The sequence below is a fragment of the Peromyscus maniculatus genome, chromosome 10 (genome assembly GCF_049852395.1).
Source record: "Peromyscus maniculatus bairdii isolate BWxNUB_F1_BW_parent chromosome 10, HU_Pman_BW_mat_3.1, whole genome shotgun sequence".
NCBI lineage: Eukaryota > Metazoa > Chordata > Mammalia > Rodentia > Cricetidae > Peromyscus > Peromyscus maniculatus.
In genome coordinates this window covers 88749221-88775095 of record NC_134861.1, presented here as the reverse complement: position 1 = coordinate 88775095, position 25875 = coordinate 88749221, and the positions used below count along the sequence as shown (strand labels likewise).

Sequence of the window (25875 nt, the reverse complement as noted above, 5' to 3'; positions counted from 1 at the left end):
CTGGAAGTCTGAGCTTACAGGCAAGCTCCGGCTTTTCTGCTGCAGTGAGTGCTGGGAAGAGGATGCAGTGGATGCTGGGTAGATAGTTCTCTACAAACTGAGTGCATCCCCAACACCCCAACCTCCATAGTAAAGGAATCAAGCCATTCTCGGCCTCACCCCTTTGAGTAGCTGCTACTTGAGTGTATTGACAGAGTATCCAGTTTAGGCCTTGAGCTCCAAAGCATATTCCCGACTGACTTGATGTTTTGCCCAGGATCCATTGACGAAATATTTTTGAATTATTTTTGTGTCTAGTATCAGTAACAGATTAAATCACAAACTGACCCAAACTCATCCGGCCTTTGTCACATTAATCAAGTTCAGTGAACCATGATGATTCATAAGAGTAATCCAAGCAAGAAGGATGTTGAGGCAGGAGGATTCCTAAGAGTTAGAATCCCAAAATAACCTTAGCTTCAGAGCGAGACCCAGGCCCGGTAACACATTCAATACCAAGTAATAAATAAGCAAATATAAGAACAAATCCACAAACTCAATGTTTGTAGTAAATTAACAAGTAGAATATTTATATTGACCCAAGACATTTGAGGGGCAGTGAGGTTGTTTTCCCAAGGAGTTCTGATTCAATCAACGAAATGATTGAATGTTGTCTGTAGAATTAAAGGGGTGGAGACTGAGTCGTCCAATTAAATTGCAGCTTGGGGTTGAAAGATGGGACCGCAATAGGGAGGGTGAGCAGGAAGGTATATAAAGGCTTCAGGAGAGCCATGAAGATACTGAGAGACCTGGAGCCTGGAGGAAGCACCTGGCTCAGCTGGGATAAAGAGACTGTGGTCGGTGCTCAGAACTGGTGAGTAGTTGTCCTCTCGTGGGTCATGTGGTTTGATATAGGGACCTTTAGACCAAGATGGATCAGGAAATTATCATTTCTGTCTCTTCAGATGAACACATTGAAGACAATGAGTAAATGTCTAAATGAAGTTTCACCTCCATCTCAAATGTCTTTGTATAAAAGTTTGTGATTTCATTATGGTTGTTGTTTTGAGACAAGGGTTTCTATGTTGTTCAAGCTGTCCTAGAACTGGCCCTGGAGTTATGGGGAGGCTGGAAATCAAGATCCTCCTGACTCTGGGTGCTGAGGTTATTAGTATATCCCCTTGTACTGTGGTACATTCACACTACTGTTTTTATTTGTTTTGTGGAACAAGGGCTCTTGTGGAATTGTAGACCACTTATCTTAGCCTCTTTGGCAGTTCCTCTGCTTCAGACTCACAGTAGCTGGAATTGCTTGTAGTTCTATCTTGACTCAGGCTTTAGCCTGCATCTTTTCTATATCAACTTAACGAAACATTGATGACAAAAGGCTTTTTTTTTTTTTTTTTTTTTGAGAAATGGTCACTCGTAAGGTGTCCTGGAAATCATGTACCCAGTAGTGGTATAGAGAGGCTCACATGATGTCAGTGAGGAACTGTAGATTTACATTCCGAGTTAGGACAATGGCTTAAGTTGAGGACTCTACCATTGCCAGAGCAATTGACTCAGACCTTGAGTGGTTACTGTTCTGGGGGAGGAAGTTTTCTAAACTTTATCTTGAAGATATATTCTCACCTGAATGCTTCCCCAGGAACCTTCTGACTGAAGACCTTTCATGATGAGTTTTCAAACCCCACCCACACTGGAGGAGCTGGGCAGACAGGCGCTGCTGAGAAATGAAGCCTTGGTCATCTCTGCTCTGGAGAAACTACCCTGGACACTCTTCCCAGCACTGTTCAAGGACGCCTTCAATGGCAGACACACTAGGATTGTGAAGGCAATGGTGGCAGCCTGGCCTTTCCCCTGTCTCCCTGTGGGGACGTTGATGAAGACTCCCAACTTGGAAATCTTCCAGGCTGTGCTCGATGCAGTAGACATGCATCTGAAAAGAGTGTTTCACCCCGGGTAAGCAACAACCAAGTACTGTAGACTGAGCACTAAGGAGCACGTGGGAGAGACCGTGGGTCAGGGAGAATGGCTTTGTAGGTGGGTCAGAGGCTTCTGATGGGGTCATGGTGCTGGAATGCAGGGGCCTTGAAACCTATTGTTTCCTGTAGTAAGGACAGTTGAGTATGGATTAGAGGACAGAGTAGAGGTAGCCAGAGAGGAAGGAGCCTATCCCTGGCTTTCCAACAACCACTAACATGGGACTAGGTAGAAATGGAGAGTAACTTAGTGGAAGGAAAGTGATCAGCTGTACACATGCAGCTCACGGGGAGATGCCATGACACACGTGAGTTGCTACGTTGGACACTTGGTGCTGAAGAGACCTTGGCAGGAGGAAAGAGATGACATTAGGGATGTGTAGTGGAAACTTGCTGGGTGTTGGGGCCTGTCATGTCTGCTGACACTTTACACGTTTTACCCACAGGATCGAGAAACTTCAGGTGCTTGACCTGAGGAATGTTCCACATGAGTTCTGGAACATATGGACTGGAAGAGAGGATGGGGCCTGTTCAGCAGAGACTGTGGATGAGAGGCCTGTAGTGAAGGTCCTTCCCAGATATGCACTGAGGTGGCGGCATCTGAAGGTGGTAACTGACCTCTGCCTCAGGCTCCCTATGAATGAAGAGCAAACATGCTTCTTGCAGTGGGTCCAGCAGAGAAAAGACTCTCTACAGCTGCACTGTATAAACATGAAGATCTGGGCTGTGCCTATGTGCACTGTCAAAGAGATCTTGAGTGTTTTCCACCCAGGACGCATTGAGGAGCTGGAACTGAACACGGGGTGGGATGTGTCCACACTGGCACGATTTGCTCCCTGCATTGGACAGATGCGGAGTCTTCGCAAATTCTCCCTGGCACGCATCTGTAGGAACACTTTCGGGACTGGAACCAGGACAGCAGACAGAGAAGAGAGGTGCATCAGTAAGGTCATTGCTCAGTTCTCCAAACTCCACTGTCTGCAGCATCTCTCCATAAATGGCATCTTCTTTCTCAAAGACCACATGAAACAAATACTCTGGTAAGCAAGGATGCGGAGGTGGCTCAGCTACCAGAGCAAACCTTTCCAGTTTACTCTAAGGATTAGCATGTGCATGGGGCCTGCCAGTGACTGGGAACAATTATGGTGAGAGTTGTGGGTGTGACTTGATTTAGTAGACTCCAAGAGGCAGCACCCTGGTACTCTGATTGTTCATATAGTCAAACTGACATTGAGACACGTGCCCCATCTTCCTCTTCTTAAATCCCAGTATACACACTCTCCAGAACCTTTTGTCTGAACCAATCCCATTGTCTACCCATAGGTGCCTGAGGAACCCCTTGGCAACTCTCTCCATCACAGGACGCCACCTGTGCCAGTCGGACTTGAATTATTTCCCCCTGAGCCACAACCTGCGTCAGCTAAAACATCTGGTCTTGAGAGGAATCTTGTTATTTGCTTCATGTCTCAAGCCTCTTGGACTGCTGCTAGAAAATGTAGCTGAATCTCTGCAGTCTCTGGACTTGCAGGGTTGTAGGATCCAGGACTCTCAGCTCACTGACCTCATCCCTGCCCTCAGCAAGTGCTCCAAGCTCACCGAGTTTAATCTATTAGATAATGACTTTTCCATGCCCACCCTGAAGGACCTTTTGGGACACACAGCCAACTTGACCAAGATGAATGTGGAGCAGTACCCGGCCCCTATTCAATGTTATGACAATTACGGTTACATCTTGGTAGAGAGATTTGCCCAACATTGTCTTGAGCTCATGGATACACTCAGAGCCTTAAGGCAGCCCAAGAGGATCTTGTTTTCCACATATCCCTGCCATGAATGTGGTGAGCGCTGTGTCTATGACCTTGGGCCTAGACTTTGTCCTTGCCAGCGGTAAATAGGGAATATGACTTCTGGATGTGGGTGCTCTCCCTCCGGGGTCTTCCTCAGTCATTAGCCTCCCTGCTAGCTTCAGGGTCCGGAAAGACTCTCAACTGGCTTCAAGCATCTATTGAACCAAGGAATTGTTTTTGAAGTCTTCTGTTGCGATCTCTTGATTAATTACATTTTTTAAAAAAAAGTCCCTATGCCTACCCATTACATTCTCCCTTTTTAACATAATAAGACAGCAATAAAATAACTCAGTATGAGTTTTGCTCTTCACTGACATCTTTACTAAACACGTAGAGTGATGGATAGTTTGTTTTGGTTTTTCTTAAGTGCTATTATTATTTCTGGCTCCAATACACCAACTAAATGTAAGAACTCTGGATAAAAATAAAAAAGTGAACAGATAGATGACTCTAATGACAACATTGCATATTGGGGCAGGTAGATACAGTCATCAGCTAGGGTGGACTACATATCCAGGCTAGCCTGAGATACAGAGTGAGACCCTCTATCCAAAGACCTTGGAGCCAGAGAGATGGCTCCAAGCTTAAAAGCACAGGCATGGCTGTGGTGATATTTCATTTGTGCTCAAATGTGGTGGGATTTTATTAGTGTTTTAATAAATAAAGCTTGCCTGGAGAGTCGAGGAAAAGGCAAGCCATTATAAGTAAACAAGGAAGTCAGGCAACTGTAGCACCTGCCTTAATCCTAACAATTGGAAGGCAGGCATCTGTCTGGATCTCTGTGTGTTCAAAGCCACACTGGAAACAGAGCCAGGTGTGGTAGCACTTGCCTTAAATTCCAACACTAGTTAACCATGGATCTCTGTACAGACTGACAGGAATTGAGAGAGCTGGGCATTAAAGAGGAAGTGATGCAACTGGACAGAGAGAGCAAATTGGCAGAACAGCAAGGCATATAGGTGTCGGTGGACAGGAAGTATCTCTCATTTGGGAGCTGCAGAGTTGGTGAGGTGATGTTAGCTTGTGGCTGTCCTATTCCTCTGATCTCTCTCAGGCTTTAATCCCTATGTCTGGCTCCATGACTTTTATTTAATGAGACCATTAGAAGGTCATCTACAATTGGTGACCAGTGATTGTGGCAAGAATTCACTGAAAAGCTGCTTGTTCCAGGCCCCCTTTCTCAGGTCTGAGCTAGAAGACTCAGGCCGAGCTGCACGTGGCCAGAGTTTCTTTCGTTTCTTCTCTTGTGGTAGGTGTGGGCTCTCTCTGGATTCCTATCTCAGACTGCTCCCACACACTAGTTAGCTGATTTGAATTTCCCTCAGAATTCTACTGTTCTACACAGTCAACAGACTTGGTAAGTTAATTCAGATGTCTTAAAGGGTAAAATTAGTTTAAAGAGAATTTTTTCACCACATTAAAAAATGAGAAACATTTTTACTATGGAAGGAATTGGCTCTCTGTTTGATAATACATTAGGCTATTTGAAAGCAGAACAATTAAATGAGAGGAAAATTAATATGTATGAGATGTACATAGCATCAATTATAAATATTATTTGTTTGATCATTTTTATTTTAGCATTAAAATGGTTAGTCAGTTTAAGTGCCAACCTAAAAGCTTTAGAAAAATCTGTTAAAATGAATCACAGAGGAATTCAGGTCCAGACAAAAGCATTTAAAGGTGGACATTTCTCAGGATTGACTTTAGAAAAACCTGTTTAAATGAGTTATAGAGAAATCCAGACCTGGACAGAAGGTGAAGGTGAAATTATCTCAGGATTGAATTATATGGCTACAGAGATACAGCCTCAGGTTTCCTGACATCTAATTTAAATCAGCTAATTTAAATCTACCCAATAATCTTAGAGGAATTGCCAAATGCTCACAGTGTGAACAAGCTAACTGGACTCCAGTAGAAATGTTAGATTTAAGGAGATATAAAGAAGGTATAGTATCATATGGCATGCATTCTTGATTTGTAAAGCAGATGTTAAACTCGTGGTCAACTTGTAATAAAATTATTCCTCAGGCCTAAAAAGAGTTAATTATAGGTGTCCTAGAGGCCAATTCACAGTTATAGTGGGGAACATGGTTTAAAGAGAAGGTAAATCAATAGACTAATGATATAGAACTAGAGGTGTGGAAATTTCCCAGGATCAGCTTCTTGGAGAAGGTGATTATGCTGATCCACAAAATCAATATTGATAGGATAACCAAACCTTAATTCTATGCCACATGGCAGACATGAATGCATGGAACAGAATTGAGGAGGCAGAAAAAAAATTGAATCATTTCTGAAAGTTATACATGGGCCCAGAGATTTCTTCATGGATTTCTTACAAAGTGCTGTCTCCTGCAGTAAATAGAGTGATACCAAATTCAGAAGCTAGACTGATAAGAATGGAATCTTTGGCTTTTGAGAATGCAAATGCACCATATCAAGGAATAATCAGGCTATTGAAGGCAAGATCAGCACCCTGGGAGGACTGGATCAGGGACACAATTAGTATTGATTCTCATGACCATGATGATATGTGGATAGGAGGGGTGATATCAAGAGCTTTGAGGAAGAATAAGAAGGTCAGATGTTTTAATTACAGTAAACAAGGTCATTTGAAAAGGGAGTCTAAACAGGGAATTAATAGAAACAATGTTTATTCAAGTAACAATGGCAGGGGAATGCCCCTCCCTTCTGGACTTTGCCCAAGGTAAACATTGGACTAACAAATGCAGATCCAGAAGGAACAGACAAGGTAATCCTTTTTTTCTTCCATTGGAAAACTCCCTGAGGGGCCTCACACAGGCACCCACATCAAATTCAGTTCAGGCCTTTCCTGCCATGAGTGAAGAAACTACTTCTGAGAGCAATTAAAAAACCAAATGCCTATTGGAATCAACCAGGCTGTTTGGGGTGATAGAACAGTGGTAGCAGAGAGAACAGGAAATTTGGGAGAAATCAAAAAGCAAATGTTTTACAAACTTTTATAAATGAACAAAACCAAAATTAAAAATAGAATAAATGATATTCTCTTGGAAGGTCTGGTAGACAAAGGTGCAGATGTTACAATAACTGCACCAGAATTTTGGCCTTCAAATTGGCCCCTTCAAGAAGTAACTGTTCAGCTGTTAGGTATTGGAACATTATCTCAAGTGAAACAGAGTGCAAGATGGCTTGAATGTAGAGGGTCAGAAGGACAGAGAGGAAAAGCCATATGTGGTTAATATAGTTATGAATTTACGGGGCCGTGATCCATTACAACAATGGAATACTCAGATTAACATTCCTTCAACCTCAGAAACAAACCATGAACTAACACATGTTTCTGAAAGAAATAGTAGGAGATATTATAAAGAGCAGTCACTGGCCATCTAGATTGTACAAGAACAGGGCACAACAATTGCTGATCTTTCAAAGACACTGAGCTGGTATAAGAACAGTTAAATGCTCAGCATATTGAAGAACCAACCAGACCTTGGAATTCTCTTGTATTTGATATTAAATAGAAATCTGATAAAAGGAGAAGGGTAACAGATCTAAGAGCAATTAACAAAGTAATTCAGCCAATGGGCTCTTCACAATCTGGAATTTTTTTGCCTACTTATTACCTAAACAATGGCCTCTTATACTTATCAATTCAAAAGAGTGTTTCTTCTCAATTCATTTACAAAACAAAGATAGAGAAAGATTTGCCTTCATGGTGCTTACTTACAATAATTCTCAGCAGGTTAAAAGATATCAATGGAGGGTTCTCCCACAGGGAATATTAAATAACCCCACCCTGTGCCAATATTTTCTACTACAGCCATTGGAAATAATATGTAAACAATTTCCTTAATCTATAATTTATCATTACATGGATGATATTTTACTGTTTGATTCAAATACAGATACTCTAGAAAGAATGTTTGAAGAAGTAAAGAAAATTTTGCCTAGTTGGGGATTGCCCTGAAAAGATACAAAGAAAAGATTCTACTAAATATTTAGGATATCAAATAGGTCTACAACAAAATTAAACCTATAAGGTGCATATTAGGATCTCTTATGGACTCTTAATGACTTCCAAAAATTATGTGGAGACATTTTCCATCTATGAACTGTTTTTGGGATAAAAAATGATGAACTGAGTAATTTGTTTAAAACCTTAGAAGGTGACAAGGCCCTTCTATTTATAGTCCAAGAGAATTATCAGCCGAAGCTGAGAGAAAATTGGCCTTGGTGGAAAAGCAAGTATAGGAAGTACATATAGTGTGGATCCAAAGCTTGATTGCATTTTGGTTATTTTACCCTTTAAGCATTCTCCTACCAAAATTTTAATGCAGAGGGGAGATATTGTATTGGAATCAATATTTCTACCAAATATACAGAGTAAAAAATTAAAAACTTATGTGGAAAAAATCTCTAACTTGATTTTCAAAGGAAAACTAAGACTTTGTCAATTATCAGAAGTGGACTTGGCAGAAATTGTAGTCTTTTAACTAAGGATGACAAAGACAAATTATGGGCAGAAAGTGAACCTTGGTAAAGTGTGTTTGATATATTGTGCACCCCAATAAACCTATCTGGGGGTCAGAGAACAGAACAACCACTACATTAAACATAGAGGTTAGGCAGTGGTAGCACACACCTTTATCCTAGAATTACAGAGACAGAGACCTCTGAGAGTTCAAGGCCACACTGGAAACAGCCTTTTATCCCAGCACTTGAGATCTCATGTCTTGCTTGGAAAAGACACATGCCTTTAATACCAGAAGTGATGTCAGGAAGCAGAAAAGTATATAAGGCATGAGGACCAGGAACTAGAGGCTTTTTAAACGCTTTTAGGCTTTTAGCAGCGGTTCATTTGGGCAAGTGGTTCTTTTTTTTTTTTTTTTTGGTTTCCAGGAGGGTGTATTACACAGGTGAGTGAAAGGGAAGCAAGCCCAACTGCTATGTTTGCTTTCGAAGCTCATCTGATGCCAGGGCCATGTCTGGATGTTTTTGCTGGCCCCTAGGTTCTTGGTTTCTCCAGAGCAGGTTGGGCCCAGTTTCTGGGCTGAGGGGGTAGGCTCTGCATGGAATGTCCTGCCTCCTGTCGCCTGAGGTATCAGGCAATTCCATGATGCTCAGGACTGGCTCCTCTTTCTCCATTTGTTCACATTCAGACTCCCATAGCCAGTTTTGGCTGGGGACCTCATGAAGTGGATAGGTCAGCCCAGGTGACTCTGGCTTCTCTTGCTCAGGAGACAGGTTCTTAGGAAGAGTTGGAGCTGTGGCTTCCAAATCTTGGGAGTTAGTTGGTTCTCCTGTCCTTGTTATCTTCTTGTTTAGGAATGCCCTGTCTGGACCCTCAATAAGGAATTTCCAGGACCATGTTCCTGGCGTTCCAGAGGTGGAGGTGGCAGAGCACCTGGTGGGGGTAAGTTCTGAAGATCTGGGACAAAGTGCAGCTAGTGCTTATGTGTGGAGGTGCGGGGCCTTCCAGCAGCCTTCAGAGGGGTTGGGGCTTGTGGGCCCACACCTATTCAGGCTGGGGGCTTCTAAAGAACTGGTAGCTTCCTCAAAGGCTTGTGGCCTCCAGAGCCTCCTCTGGAAGAGTCCAGGAACTTCTATGCGGGGGGAACCTAGTATGTCCCCTGTCAACAGCCCAGAGCGTAAAGGAGCCTGGTTCTTTAGATCCCTGTGTAAGAGAGCATCCTCTTCCCTATCCTCTCCTGAACCTTTAGGGGGTAGATTCTTGCCTGCTTCTGGTTGGGGGACCAGTCTTGGCTCTTGTGTGGCCTGGCCGTTCTCAGGCTCCTCATCAGTGTCATCTTCTGAGGAGTCTACTTCCCTGATAGCTTCTTACTTTTGCAGTGACTCTCGGCGTTCAGCTCGATCCTGCCGGAGGGTCCCAAGGGCCCGTGAAGGAGCGGGCTGCAGCACCCCTTTTCCTGGAAGTGGTCCTTTCCCGGAGAGCACACTTCTGGTTCCAACTACCTCCAGAGGGCTGGCTTCCCTGGGTGGCAGCTCCTTCTTCAGCTCACCATGGGGCAGGTCAAGACGATGCTTGCGGGAAGGGGCTAACTTCTTCTCAGAAGCTGCCAGTGCGGCTGCCAGCTTCTCAGCAGACTGCACCCTTTTAAGCAGTGGGGAGCGGGGTGGCTCTGCACTCTTGGGCCGTGAGAGCTGCCTACCTAGTGGAGGAGACAAGTGAAGTTTGGTAGGAAAAGTCTGGGCTCCTGTGTCCAGACAAAGGAGATGGGGAATGCTGAGGCGAAGAAGCTGCTGCTGCTGGTGGAGAACGGCTGTGGGCCAAGGGTGACAGTGGGATGCTACCTGCCGACTTGCGCCGTGGAGAGCAGTATTGGCGTTGGAGCTTGGGTGCCAGACCATGGAGGGAGCTGGGCCGTGTATGTCCAGAGCCAGCAGGGGAACTGGGCACACTGGAGCTGGGAGAGCTGCTCTGTGATGAATTCCCTCCCACCGAGTGCACAGCATCAGGGGCTGCCCGGTAGCCCTGAGGAGGAAATCGGAGAGAGAGGCTATGGCTGTGTGTGGGAGAGCCTGGACCACTCTCTCCTGATGACAAGGAGCGGTTAAGGGAAGAAAGGCTGCGGCTGGTGTGCAGCAGGGAGGCTTGCTTGGTGATCTTGCTGAACATGGAGCTTCATTTTCAGCTTTGGGCAAGTGGTTCTTTTAGCTGAGGTCTATTTGGGTGAGGACTCAGGGGATTTCAGTTTGAGCAAATAAGGTCAGCTGAGAAGGTGACAAGACCTTTTAAGATTCCTGTTACAGCAAAGAGCTTGCAGTAAGTTTTTGGGAGAGATTAACAGCAAATATCCCCAAAGTGATAGAGTTTAACTTATAAAGAGAGGAGATTGGACTCTGCCTTGCATTGTACGGGAAACACCCATATCTGGAGCCCATATATTTAATAGAGATGCAAACAAGGAAAGGCAGACCAATGGCTTCTGATGTGCAGTGGAACAGTAACTGAAACAGTTATTCTTGAAAGAATAACTAAGCTGACAGAGTCTAACTTTTCAATGGTTGAGTGGCATTTAATAAAAGAGATGTAGTTACCCACAAGCCAAGAAGAATAGGATGCAGATAAAAACCGGATGCCGAAATGAAGCAACCCACAAGCTAAGAAGAATGGACAGCTGAATTCAAAACACATCAACAATTTCCAGTATTTAAAACCCTGAATCATGACAGGACACTAGTGGAATTCAGGTGTTTCTGGTACATGGACTGCTCTCACCAAATGTGAGGCTGAACTGTTGGCCTTGTGTAAATCCTAGTTCACAAATGAGTCTGTCAGATAAGCTAAGCCTATGGGCTGAAGATGATGCCCCAACGTTGCAGAGAAACCTTGGGTGACTGTCTAGGCAGCTGGCTGTTTCTGTCAACTCACAATTTTTTTGGTAGCCACTTGTGTGCACTTACTGTTGTTTGTTTGTTTGTTTATTTTTTGTAATATTATTTCCTTCTTGGGTCTCTGAGGGAGTTGAAGATTACATAGTTATAGTTACAGATTAGATAGTTATAGTTATAGTTTTCCTTGTTAAGAATTTCAAAAAAGAAACTCAGTAAAGAGGTTGAAGTGAATAAATCTGAAAGACATTATAAGATAGTTCTGTTAGTAATACAAGTTAAGATAGGAAGAGTACCAGGTACATTTTGGACTTACCGAAATAGGATAGATAATGGAATTATTTCCTCTGAGTTTGTCAAATGCAAATGGACTAGACATTGTTTAAGTATTTATTGCTTGTATATATTGTATATAGTTATTGTACTTATTGTATATAGTTTTCTTATATTAGTTATAACTTGTTTCCTTTTTTGTTTTTATTAGAATAAATAAAGTTGCCTGGGGGTCAGAGCTAAAAGCAAGCAATTTACAGGAAGTCCATGGTGGTGGCACATGCCCTTAATCCAATTACATGGCAGGCAGAGTCTCTCCGAACCTTTAATCTCAGTCCAAACCATAGGGACCTGGAGTTCTATATAGACAGGCAGTGATGAGGAAATCATGTGGTTGGGTTTAAAGCCAATGAGAATGTAGAACAGAAACGCAATCAAAAGATGGGTCACAGAGGAGAAGGTCTCTCTTTCGTAGGGGAAGGATGGCAGTGACCGGTAACCTAAAGGCTTTGCTAGTGCTCTGAACTTTTGGGCTTTTAAGTCAGCATTTGGCCCTGTGTTTCTTCTTTAATAAGACTGTTTAGAATTTCATCTATAGGTTACAAGTCAGAAAATTTAAGTAAAGTACTTCAAAAACCTTATAATTCAGTTCAAATATCAGAATTGTATGTTATTCTGTTGGTATTAATGGATTTTTCAGAAACTCAACATAATTACTGACTCTCAGTATGCTGAAAGAGTGTTCTTAAATATTGAGACTGCAGAATTTATCCATGATGAGTCAGAATTAACTTTATTATTTATTCAGTTAAAAGATATAGTCAGGAATAGGAAGTATCCCATATATATAACTCACATCCAATCCTTCATGGGTCTGCCAGGCCCTCTAGCACAAGGTAATGATGAGATTGATAAACTATTGATAGGAAATGTGCTTAAGGCCTCAGAATTTCATAAAAATCATCCTGTGAATAGTAAAGGTTTAAAAAAGAATTTTTTCCATAATCTGGCAACAAGCCAAGGAAATTATAAGAAATTGTTCTTTTAACAATCAGACTCCACTACCAGCAGGATGTAACCCAATGGGTACTCAGAGGAATGAAATCTGGAAGATGGATGTGTTTCAGTTGCAGAATTTGTAAAACTGAAATATGTAAACCACAATATTGATTCTTGTTCAGGATTTCAATGGACAACTGCTCTAAGTTCTGAAAAGGCTGATTTGGTAATCACACATTTGCTAGAAGTTGTGGCCATCATGAGTATACCTGTACAAATTAAAACTGACAATGCTCCAGAACACCTCTCTGATAAATTGAAACAATTTTTTTGTTTATTGCAGTATAAAGCATATTACAGGTATACCACATAATCCTACAGGCCAAGAAGTCATAGGAAGATCAAATCTAACTCAAAATGATATGCTAAATAAACTGAAAGGGGTAACAAAACCTCCCAGAAATAGATTACATAATGCTCTATTAACTTTAAATTTTGTCAAAGCAAATGAGAAAGACACAACAGCTGTGGAGAGACATAGAGAGATAATACGAAAAAACTACAGAATTAAATCAGCCAATATACTTTAAGGATGTACTAACCTCAGAATAGAAACCTGCTATAACTTGCCAACAGGGAACCTCATCAAGGTTAGGCTTGGGGAAGGGTTTTGTTTCTGTCCTTCAGGAGCAGATAGGCTAAGGAGTCTGAAGAACACTGGACAAATGAGACACCTGAAGAAAAAGGACAAATCATCCAGAAAAACATGTCCCAAGAAAATGAGTAAATTGGCCTATTGGTATATCACATATATAATTTTGTAAGTCTTCATAAATGTTTGTTTTTGTTCTTCTCTACAGACACTTAACACAAATGGTCTTTTGGCAGTCCCATTTCAATTAAAAATTAAAGCTGGCTTTGGAGTTAGAGAATGGCTCTCTCCTTCTCTAAACCCAAGCATGTTTGTTAAAAGGAAAATGCAAAATCTCTGTATCAAGTCAGAAGATTCAACTGATATGGGACAGAATAAAACCAAAAATAAGGGTCTATTTTATGGTCCCTAATCTCTCAATTCTTTTTTTAAAGATTTATTTATTTTATTAAGTATACAGTGTTCTGTGTGCATGTACACCCGCAGACCAGAAGAGGACAACAGATCTCATTACAGATGGTTGTGAGCAACCATGTGGTTGCTGGGAATTGAACTCAGGACCTCTGGAAGTACAAGCAGTGCTCTTAACTTCTGAGACATCTCTCCAGCCCCTCTCAATTCTTTGGTATTTTGATTCTTTAAACTTTCCTTAAGGTAAGAATTTATATCAAAATTTATAAGATTCATATGTACATACTTTAAACTTTTGTTATGGTATTATTGTTCATATAGAATACTAACTAATTCTAGAAAAAAAGCTTCATTTAACTGCCTACACATATTTTTTTGTGTTGGAGTCTCTATCAGTTTTCTGCAGGGAATCATAACCAGGCCTAACAGTGAATTTGAAGTCTCTAGAAAGATGATAGGGACCCACAACGATGATTCCACATGGACAATAGTAATAACACTAAGCTGACAAACATCATCCAATGATCAGCTTTGGACTACAAACTGCTCAGGACAATTTCAAGATGGCTAGCTGAGATGATCCAGTCTCATAGACTATTGGAGCAAGGACTTGAGATAAGCCCTGCACTTTTGCATTATGCAGAGAATGGACAACAAATGATACACCTACCTCTCCCAGGACTTGACCCCAATTTTTTGTTTTCAGGAACCCCTACAGATGCCTTTGCTCACTAACAGCAGGAAGCAATTTTAAGAACATGAGGCCCATATTCCCAAGAGGTGGGGCGGGTAGTTTTTGGTTTTTCAATGGGTTTTGGATAATTGTCATTGTTTAGGAAGATGGTTACAAGTTATTTTTGGTAACGGTCAGGAAAGAGGCTAAACAAAGAAGATTAGATTTAAGGTTCTTGTTTGAAAAAAAAATAAGATATTGATAAGAAGTAGATTATTGAATCTACTCTGAAAAGCAAAAAGAGAGAATATAGATATGATGAGATATGATGATATAAATATGATGAGATATGTTGAGATAAAAGGTAGATTATTGAATCTACTTTTACAAGACAACTACTAGTTTTAAATATTTTACATTGAATTGGATTTTTGTATATTGTATACAAGTTATATATATTGATACAAATTTGAGATTGATTTTGTTAGAAAATACTGTACATATAGTTCTAATTATGTTCAGTATATTGTACCTATACAGTTCATTTAACAATGTAATTCAATTTGTTAATTAGGATATAAAGAAACGAAAGTTAGTAGTTAGACATTACAATCAAACTTGTAGACATACTAGGTATGTTTTCAAGGTTAAACAGAGATTTTTTTAGATAGACATGTCATCTTGAATCCCTTCAGAGATCTACATAATATGGCATTTAAGGTGATTTAATAACATAAATCTTTTTCTTTTTTTTTTTAAATGACTATACGACATGTCTGCTCTTGGTAGCACCAATCTACTACAGAGAAGATATGGGCATTGAAGAGACTGCATATGGAGTTAACTTTCATTGTGGCAAAAGTTAGCCACTAGGCAAGAAAGTACCCTCACATCAAGTGCTGAGAGTGTGCTATTCAAAAATCACAAGCAGGACACAAATCATAGGACTACTGATCCTTGTCATGACAAGTGTGGTTACAACTTTGGCAACAGGTGTCCTCTAAGGTCAGGGCAATATGGCCCAATTGCTGAGATGGCTTTGCAGTCTGGAAAAGGTATAGTGCCCCTTCCTTCAAAAGCAGCTGAAACGGCAGTGGGCCCATGGCTCCTGGTATGCAGTGGAACAGTAGCTGGAACAGTTATTCTTGGAGGAGTAACTAGGCTGATGGATTCTGGCCTCTCAGTGGTAGACTGGCATTTAATAAAAGAGATGAAGCTACCCACAAGCTGGGAAGAATAGGATGCAGAGAAGAATGGGATGCCAAGATGAAGCTACCTACAAGCTGAGAAGAATGGGAAGCCAAACTCCAAAAACACCAGCAATTTCCAGAATTTAAAATCCTGAATTATGACATGACACTGGTGAAATTCAAGTTCATCTGGTACATGGAATACTCACACTCAATGTGGACTTGAGCTGTAGGCCTTGCGTACATCCTGCTTCATAAATGAGTCTGTCAGATATGCTAAACCAGCAGGCCGAAGACGATGCCCCAATGTCACAGGGCAAGCTCGGGTGACTGTCCAGGAAGCTGGCTGTTTCTGTTATAAATCACACTTTTTGGAAGTTGCTTGTTTGCACTTCCTATTTTACTAGGTATTATTTCCTTCTCAGGTCTCTGAGGGAGTTGAAGATTAAATAGTTATAGTTTTCCTTGTTAAAAAAATTCAGAAAGGAAATTCACTAGGAGATATTAAGTGTGGAAATTTGAAAGACATCATAAGATAGTTGTCTGTTGGTAATAAAAGATAGAATAGAAAGTGAATTTGGTACATTTTGGACTCACCAAGATAGGATAGATAATGGAATATTTTCTCTGAATTTTTATTTTATTTTTTTAATTTTTATTTATATTTTATTTTATTTTTTTTGAGACAGGGTTTCTATGTGTATCTTTGTGCCTTTCCTGGAACTCGCTTTGGAGACCAGGCTGGCCTCAAACTCACAGAGATCCACCTGCCTCTGCCTCCCGAGTGTTGGGATTAAAGGAATGTGCCACCACTGCCGGCTCAATTTGTTAAATGCAAATGGACTAGACATTATTGATGTTATTGCATGTATATATTGTATATAGTTATTGTTCTTATTATATATAGTTTTTCTTATACTAGTTATAACTTTCTTATTTTTTAATTAGACAAAAAGGGGGAAATGTAGTGATATTTTCTTTGTGCTTTAATAAAGCTTGCCTGGAGATCAGAGGAAAATGCAAGCCATTATAAGAAATCTAAGAAGTCAGGCAACAGTAGCACATGCCTTTATTCCTATCACTTGGCGGGCAGGGATCTGTCTGGATCTCTGTGATTTCAAGGCCACACTGAAAACAGAGCCAGGTGTGGTGGCACAAGCCCTAAATTCCCTCACTAGTTAACCATAGAGGTCTGGAGTTCTGTGCAGGCAGACAGGAAGTCACAGAGCTGGGCAGGAAAAGGAAGTGATGTGGCTGGAGAGAACATCAAATCAGATAACAGAGCATCATGGCATATAGGCATGGACAGACAGGAAGTATCTGGCATTGGAAGCTGAGGAGTGGGTGAGGTGAGGTTAGCTTATTGCTGTCCTATTCCTCTGGTCTCTCTCAGGCTTTAATCCCTAAATGTGGCTCTGTGACTTTTATTTAATAATACCATTTAGAAATTCATCTATACATGGAGGTCTTTTGGAGGGCTCAAATTCAGTTTCTTGTACCTATATCAGGTGACTCACAACTGCCTGTAACTCCAGCTCCAGGTGATGGAATTTGTGTCGAAATCTGCATTCATGTGCATTAACCCACACAACAATCTGTGTGCATATGCATGTTCCTAAATAAAAAATTTATTAAAAAAAACTAATTATACAATAAAAAAAAACTAACTTAGTAGTTAAAATGGAGATATACTCAGTGGCGGGTTGCTTGCCCAGTGCCTATGATGCCCTGGGCTCCATCTTCAGCTTTACACTGTGAAAAGAATGCATGGAGTCTGAGGTGCGGGGTTCAGCTCAGTGAATACTTGCACAGCTTGCATTTTGCCCCTTGGTTTGATCTCCAGTACCGTGGAATAATTAAAGGTTATAAGGGGTTTTGACATATAAAGTAGATATAGAATCAGAAGTGACCACGTGTGTATTTCATGTAAACATAATTTTCTCTAAGTGTCATTTTTGTAGTTTTATGTTTCATATGTATTGTTTTGTGTAGTTGAAGTTTTTCTGTGTTCCATCTGGTCTGCAGCCACTCAGACCCAAGTAAACACACAGAGGCTTATATTAATTAAAACTTCTTGGCCATTAGCTCAGGCCTACTACTGACTAGCTGTTACATTTAAACTAACCCATAACTCTTATTTATGTTTAGCCACGTGGCTTAGTACCTTTTCTGAGTTCTGCCTTCACATCTTGCTTCCTCTGTGTCTGGCTGGTGTCTCCTGACTCAGCTTTCCTTTTCCCAGAATTCTCCTTGTCTGCATATCCTGTCTATATTTCCTGCCCGGCTACTGGCCAATCAGCATTTTATTTAGAAAACAATCAGAGCAACACATTCAAAGCATAGAGAACATCCCACAGTACCTCCTCTTTTCTGTCTAATCAAAAAGGAAGGGTTTAACTTTAACATAGTAAAGTTACATATAACAAAACAGTAATCAATCAAGAATTACAGTTATTTTACTTATTATTTATTTATTTAATTATTCATTTTGTTTTTTTTGAGACAGTGTTTCTCTGTAGCTTTGGAGTCTGTCCTGGACTAGCTCTGTAGACCAGGATGGCCTCGAACTCACAGAGATCTGCCTGCCTCTGCCTCCCGAGTGTTGGGATTAAAGGCGTGCATCACCATTGCCTTACAAGAATTACAGTTATAATATCTAGTGTATTTGTATTTGGAAAAATTAAAGAAAATATTCTGTCTATCCTATATTTGTGAGTCTAAATTTCATATCTACCTTATATTTTATCATAACCAAGGAAAACCATAATTATAACTATCTAGTCTTCAACTACATCAAAGACCCCAGAAGGAAACAATATTATCTAAGTAAACAGGAAGAGCATTATAAGCAACTTCCAAAAATCTAGAATGATAGAGAGACAGCTGGCTGCCTGGACAGTCACCCAAAGTTCATCTGCAGTGTTGGGGCATCTGTCTTTAGCCTATAGGTCTAGAGTATCTCAGTCACTTTTACTGGGAGTCCTGTAGAATGTCTGGCAGTTTCTTCTGTGAAGCAAGAACCTGAAGGACCATCTCACCTTGCAAAGTTCAGTGGTCACCTTCCTGTGGGTCCTGCATGTCCATTCGATACATCATTTTGTCAAGCAGTCCAGGCAAGAACAGTTTCTTGCTCAAATGGCTATTTTGGCCAAGAAGAAGATAAATTCTATATAGAGTGTCTTCAATGCCCATTTTTCTCTCTGAAGTAAATGATATTGCCAGGAACAGATGTGTCTCATAGTCCAGAAAAGTCTAAGTTTTTGAAACATTTTAAATGCCTTATTTTGTAGGTCTTTGAAGTGTTTGAAGATTATTTATCTAATTGAAATATATTTATGTATATCTAGAAAACTTAACTAAAATGACTACAAGTGTGATTATCATAGAAGACTAATTATTTTTTTATCATATTTTTTTATTTATTTTACAATACTATTCAGTTCTACAAAATAGCCACAGATTCCCTTGTTCTCTCCCTTCCTGCCCCCTTCCCTACCCCCCCAGTCCACCCCCCATTCCCACCTCCTCCACATCAAGGTCTCCCCTGAGGACTGGGATCGACCTGATAGACTCAGTCCATGCAGGTCCAGTCCCCTCCTCCCAGACTGAGCCAAGCGTCCCTGCATAAGTCCCAATTTCAAACAGCTAATTCATGCAATGAGCCCAGGACCTGGTACCACTGCCTAGATGCCTCCCAAACAGATCAAGCCAATCGACTGTCTCACCTATTCAGAGGGCCTGATCCAGTTGGGGGCCCCTCAGCCTTTGATTCATAGTTCATGTGTTTCCATTCATTTGGTTATTTGTCCCTGTGCTTTATCCAACCTTGGTTTCAACAATTCTCGCTCATATACACCCTCCTCTTTCTTACTAATTAGACTCCCAGCGCTCCACCAGGGGTCTAGCCGTGGATGTCTGCATCCAGATTCCTCAGTCTTTGGATGGGGTTTATGGCACAATTATTTGGGTGTTTGGCCATCCCATCACCAGAGTAGGTCAGTCCCGGCTGTCTCTCAACCATTGCCAGCAGTCTTTTGTGGGGGTATCTTTGTGGATTTCTGTGGGTCTCTTTAGCTCTTTGTTTCTTCCTTTTCTCATGTGGTCTTCATTTACCATGGTCAACTCAAAAAAATCATTAGCCCTCCTATATACAATGGACAAAGAAGCTGAGAAGGCAATTAGAGATACATCACCCTTTACAAGCCACAAATGACATAAAATACCTTGGGGTAAAACTAACCAAGCAAGTGAAGTACCTATATGACAAGAACTTTAAGTCCCTGAAAAAAGAAATTGAAGAAGATGTCAGAAACTGGAAAGATCTCCATGCTCATGGATAGGCAGGGTTAACATAGTAAAAATGGCAATCTTACCAAAAGCAATCTACAGATTCAATGCAATCCCCATCAAAATACCAACACAATTCTTCATGGTCCTAGAAAGAATAATACTCAACTTCATATGGAAAAACAAAAAACCCAGGATAACCAAAAGAATCCTGTACAATAGAGCATGAGACTCTTAATTGCAGGGTTGTGGGTTCGTGCCCCACGCTGTGCGCCAGATATCGGTGAAATTATTAAGGCTACTCCACGTAGTTAAAATGATATTCATTTAATGGTGTAACTTACAAATTAAGGGATAGGTAGGTCACAGGGTCTGGGGAAGTTGTATCAAAGTCCAGCAGTGTTCTCTGGAGCTCTGTTCAGTCCACCTCCACCATTCAGGGTCCCCGAACAAAGAGCACACTGGCCCATGAAGATCTTGGGTCTCCAGGCACCTCCTTTGGCCCCACCTTGTAGGCGTGACAGTTGCCGAAATCGCGATGGTGGTTGGAATTTCCAGCTCAAAACTGGAATGGCTAGGCACTACAGTGGACTAAATATCCAGGCCAGCCTGGGATACGGAGTAAGACTCTCTATCCAAAGACCCTGGAGGCAGAGAGATGACTTAAAAGCAAAAACAGGCTAGGGCTCATTCAAAGGCTCAAGTTCAGGTTCCTGTACCCATATCAGGTGGCTCTCTTCTGCCTGGAGCTCCAGCTCCTGGTGAAGGAATCTGTGTGGATACCTGCATTCATGTGCATTACTCCACACAATACATGGGTACATGTGCCTATACCTTAAAAAACCCAAATTTTACAAGTTAAAAAAAAGAAAAACTCACTTATTAGTTAAAATGGAGATATACTCAGTGGCAGGGTGCTTGCCCAGTGCCTATGATGCCCTGGGCTCCATCTTCAGCTTTACAGGGTATAAAGAGCACATGGAGTTTCAGGTGTGGGGTGCAACCAGTGTTGGGCACATGCACAGCTTGGTTTGATCTCTGGCACCACGGAAAAATTAGAGGTTATAAGGGGCTTTGACATATAAAGTAGATATACAATCAGGGGTGACCAGGTGTGTATTTCACATAAATATAATTTTCTTTAACTGTTATTTTTGAAGTTTTAGGTTTCATACATATTGTTTTGTTTTTCCTTTCTTTCTTTCTTTCTTTCTTTCTTTCTTTCTTTCTTTCTTTCTTTCTTTCTTTCTTTCTTCCTTCCTTCCTTCCTTCCTTCCTTCCTTCCTTCCTTCCTTTCTTTCTTTCTTTTTCAGAGAACATGTCACTATATAGCCTTCCCATAGCATTCCTGGGTTCCTAGCTCCCTGGGACGTACCTCACTTGACAATGCTTTCCTACTATACACAAAACCTCAACTGGACCTGTGAAGTCCATTAAACGGGGCACATGGTACTCCCTTGTTATCCCACCATTCTGTCGGTAGAAACAGGAACAGACATTCAAGGTCATCCTACCTACATAGGCTAAGAACTTGTCCTGACATTTCACATAAAAGCCACTTAAGGAGGGAAGGATTCATCTGGTTCATGGTTTGAGAAAATGCAATCAACCCTTCACAGCAGGAAAGGCTGGTGACAGGACAGGGGGTCACATGGCTGGTCAGAGCTCAGAGAGAAATGATGCAAGCACTCAGCTGGCTTTCTCATTTCTTTTTCTTCAGTCCAGGACACCAAGTCATGGGGTGGCCTCCCTGCTCTGTCCAACTTCTCTGGCAACGCCCTGAACGTCCAGAGGTGATTCTAAACGTAGCTGCATTGACAATGAAGATTAACCATCACAACCATGGTATCTTATGTATGCATTATATTTAGTGAGGTTGAAGGTTTATATTTCTATGACAAGGGTCCTGTTGGAGCTAAAAGCTGATGTCAATGAACCTAGGACATTAGCTGGGTGAGGGCAGCTCTGTCTGTTTTATTTACTGCTCCATTCTCAATAGTGCTTGACACATAGAAAGCACAAGCAAATATTTGTTTAAAATATTCAGTTTGAAAAAATCTGTTACATTTGTGTGTGCGTGTGCGTGTGCGTGCGCGTGCGCGAGCGCGTGTGTGTGTGTGTGTGTGTGTGTGTGTGTGTGTGCATGCCAAGGCAGGCAGGTGAAGATCAGGGACAGCTCTCTCCTTTTACTGTGTAGGTTCTGGGGACTCAACTCAAGTTGTCAGGCTTGGTGACTTCACCTGATAACAATTGGAGTGCTCAGGTTCATTCTTAAGTACTCGACTTTAGGACTCACTTCCTCATAATAAAAGAGAATGTATGCTAAACCTTAAAAAAGGAACTTGTTTTGAAAAATGAAGACACTAAAATTTAAAAAAGCAAACTTTTTTTTTTACAAAAAACCCAAAGCTATGTAGTTGTATTGTTTTGAATTTGTATCAATATACAAGTTGTCTTCAATAGGAATAGAAAAATAGTTTATATTTGTATCAATATACAAGAATCCATATCATTGCTAATTATCTTAGACTGATAGGTTGCTAATAGTTTACCAGTAGATATAATAACTACCTTAATATCCAATTCTATCTATTCTTCTTTTTTCTTTTCCAAAAGAGAATCTTGAGTCTAAATATTATTGTTTCTCACTCCCCTCCATCTATTACATTTATCTATAACCCTGAGAAAATAAAACCTTTTGGGAGAAGGAATGTTATTTTCTTAAAATTGCTTCCTGCTGTCTAGTGGATGACAATATCTCTGTGGGCTCCTGTAAGAAAGCTAAATGATTAAGTCTCAAGAGGAGCGCCATAACTATTGTAGCCAGTCACACAGAAGTGAGCAAAGTTTATCTGATGTTCTGGCTACAAACGTAATATGATGGACCATCTCATCTTGGAACTGTCCTAAGGATCTGCAGTATAAAGCTGATCATTGAGTGGTGTTCTTTTTGGTTCAATGGCATTATTATGGAACTGGTAGAATCGTTGTTGGGGGCCCCATCTTCCTTTTGGAGACTTCATGGATTGGAAAGACTTATTTTTCACTGTGGAAAACTTGAACATTATTAATATCAAAATGGAAAGTTTGAATCTGAAGTAGACATGACATGTGAGGAAGGATTCTGAGGCATCAAGACTAAGCATGGAGAGAAATAGAATCTCGACAACAATGATCCCTAGATTTTTTTTCCTTTGTCCCCACCAGGTGCCTCTTCTGATATGAGACAGAATCTCCTATTTTTTTTCTTTCAGCAATATGATTGGGTTTGGAGAAGGAGACAGCCAACACACCTGGCTCTGTTTTCAGTGTGGCCTTGAAATCACAGAGATCCAGACAGATCCCTGCCCGCCAAGTGATAGGAATAAAGGCATGTGCTACTGTTGCCTGACTTCTTAGTTTACTTATAATGGCTTGCATTTTCCTATGATCTCCAGGCAAGCTTTATTTATTAAAGCACAAATAAAATATCACTACATTTCCCCCTTTTTGTCTAATAAAAATAAAAAAGTTATAACTAATATGAGAAAAACTATATACAATAAGTACGATAACTTTATACAATACATACAAGCAATAACATTAATGGTGTCTAGTTCATTTTTATTTGACAAATTCAGAGAAAATATTCCATTATCTATCATATTTTGGTGAGTCCAAAATGTACCTAATTCACTTTCTATCCACTCTTGTATTACCAACAGCAAACTATCTTATGATGCCTTTCACACTTCCACACTTAATACCTCTTAGTAAGTTTCTTTTCTGAATTTCTTAGCAGGGACATCTATAACTATAACCATCTCATCTTCAACTTCCTCAGAGACCGAGAAGGAAATAATATTACCTCATAAAACAGGAAGTACAAAAAAGCAAATTCCATGGAGTGTGGGTTATGACAGAAAAAGCCAGCTTCCTAGACTGTCACCCGAGGTTTCCCTGCGACATTGTGGCATCATCTTTGGCCTACTGGCTTAGTATATCTGAAAGACTCATTTATGAATCAGGATGTACACAAGACCTACAACTCAATCCCACATTCAGTGTGAGTATTCCATGTACCAGATAAATTTGAATTCCACCAGTGTCAGGTTACAATTCAGGATTTTAAATTCTCCAACTAGCTGGTGTGTTTGGAGTTTGACTTCCCCTTCTTTTCGTCCTATGGGTAGCTTCATCTTCTTTATTAAATGCCAGCCTACCACTGAGAGGTCAGACTCCATCAGCCAAGTTGCTCATCCAATAATAGCTGTTCCAGCTACTGTTCACTGCACACCAGGAACCATCAGTCCACTGCCTATTCAGCTGCCTTTGAAGGAAAGAGACATTATCTATTCCAGATTGCAAAGCCCCTTCAGTGATGGTGCCATATTGTCCTGGCCTCAGAGGACACCTGTTGCCAAAGCTGCAACGACACTTGACATGGCAAGGATCAGTAGTCCTTTGTTTTTTGTCCTGCTTGTCCATTTGGATAGCATACTGTCAAAGCAGTTGATGTAGGGGCATTTCTTGCCTAGTGGCTAACATTTGCCACAATGAAAGTTAACTCCATATGGAGTTTCTTCAATGCCCATATCTTCTCTATAATAGATTGGTGTTGCCAGGAGCAGACATGAGTCATAGTCATAAAAAAAGGAAAAAAATTATGTTAATAAATCATCTTAAATGTCATATTCTATTGATCTCTGAAGGGTTTGAAGATGACCTGTCTATCTAAAATATATCTCTGCTTGACCTTAAAAACATACCTAATATGACTACAAAGCTGATTGTAATGTCTAACTACTAACTTTCATTTCTTTATATCCTAATTAGTTGGTAATAATAACTTTCAAGGATTAGCAAATTATATTACATTGTTAAATGGACTATATGGGTACAATGTCCTGAAGAAGATTAGCAATATATATACAGCATTTTCTAACAAAATCAATCTCAAATTTGTATTAATATATATAACTTGTATACAATACATAAAAATCCAATCCAATGTAAAATATTTAAAACTAGCAGTTGTCTTTTAAAAGTAGATTCAGTAATCTACCTTTTAATCTATATCATATCTATATCCTCTCTTTTTTCTTTCAGAGTAGATTCCATACTCTGCCTTTTATTCTATCATTTCTATACCTTTTTTCTTTCAGAGTAGATTTAATTATCTACCACTTATCAAACAAGAACCTTAAATCTAATCTCCTTTGTTTAGCCTCTTTCCTGACAATTAACAAAAATAACTTGTAACCATCATCCTAAACAATGACAATTATCCAAAACCCATTGAAAGACCAAAATCTACCCACCCTACCTCTTGGGAATATGGGCCTTGTGTTCTTAAAATTGCTTCCTGCTTTTTGTGGGCAAAGGCATCTTTAGGGGATCCTATATAGAAAAATTATGGGTTAATAGTCAATTCCTGGAAGAGGTAGCTGTATCATTTGTTGTCCAGGGTCCGCATTACGCAAAAGTTCAGGGCTTGCTGTGTGGTGGTGGTGCACGCCTTTAATTGCAGCACTTGGGAGGCAGAGGTAGGTGGATCTCTGTGAGTTCAAGGCCAGCCTGGCCTATAGAGTGAGTTCCAGGACAGGCTTGAAATCTACACAGACCCCATCTTTAAAAAAAAGTTCAGGGCTTATCTCAAGTCCTTGCACCAATAATCTATCAGATGGCATCATCTCAGCTAGCCATCTTGAAATTGTCCTGAGCAGTTTGTAGTCCAAAACTGATCTTTGGGTGATATTTGTCAGCTTAGTGGTATTACCATTGTCTACACGGAATCTTCATTGTGGGCTCTATCATCTTTCTGGAGACTTCAAATTCACTGTTAGGCCTGGTCATGATTCCCTGCAGAAACCTGATAGAGACTCCAACACAAAAAATATAGGCAGCTAAATGAAGCCATTTTTTTCTAGAATTAGTTAGTACTCTATATGACCAATAATACCATCACAAAAGTTTAATATATATATTATAAATTTTGATATATTCATACCTTAAGGAAAGTTTAAAGAATCAAAATAGAACCAAAGAATTGAGAAATTAGTGACAATAAAATCTACCTTTAATTTTGGTTTACTTCTGTCCCATATCAGATGGATCTTCTGACATGATAGAGAGATTTTGCATTTTCCTTTTAACAAAAATGCTTGGGTTTAGAGAAGGAGAGAACCATTCTCTAACTCCAAAGCCAGCTTTAATTTTTAATTGAACTCAGACTACATAAAGATCATTTGTGTTAAGTATCTGT

The 25875-nt window shown here is 40.5% G+C and overlaps 1 protein-coding gene and 1 pseudogene across 1 annotated transcript; one reads left to right on the top strand and one right to left on the bottom strand.

Moving 5' to 3' along the window:
- The first annotated feature begins 1654 nt into the window (after positions 1-1654).
- Positions 1655-3852, top strand: LOC102913500 (PRAME family member 12-like). Its single transcript, XM_076545660.1, has 2 exons — positions 1655-1941; positions 3285-3852. The coding sequence occupies exons 1-2, from the start codon at positions 1655-1657 to the stop codon at positions 3850-3852; spliced, it is 855 nt and encodes a 284-aa protein (XP_076401775.1).
- Positions 3853-8663: 4811 nt separating this feature from the next.
- On the bottom strand, positions 8664-21140 carry LOC143267497 (microtubule-associated serine/threonine-protein kinase 2 pseudogene; annotated as a pseudogene).
- Between the last annotated feature and the right edge of the window lie 4735 nt (positions 21141-25875).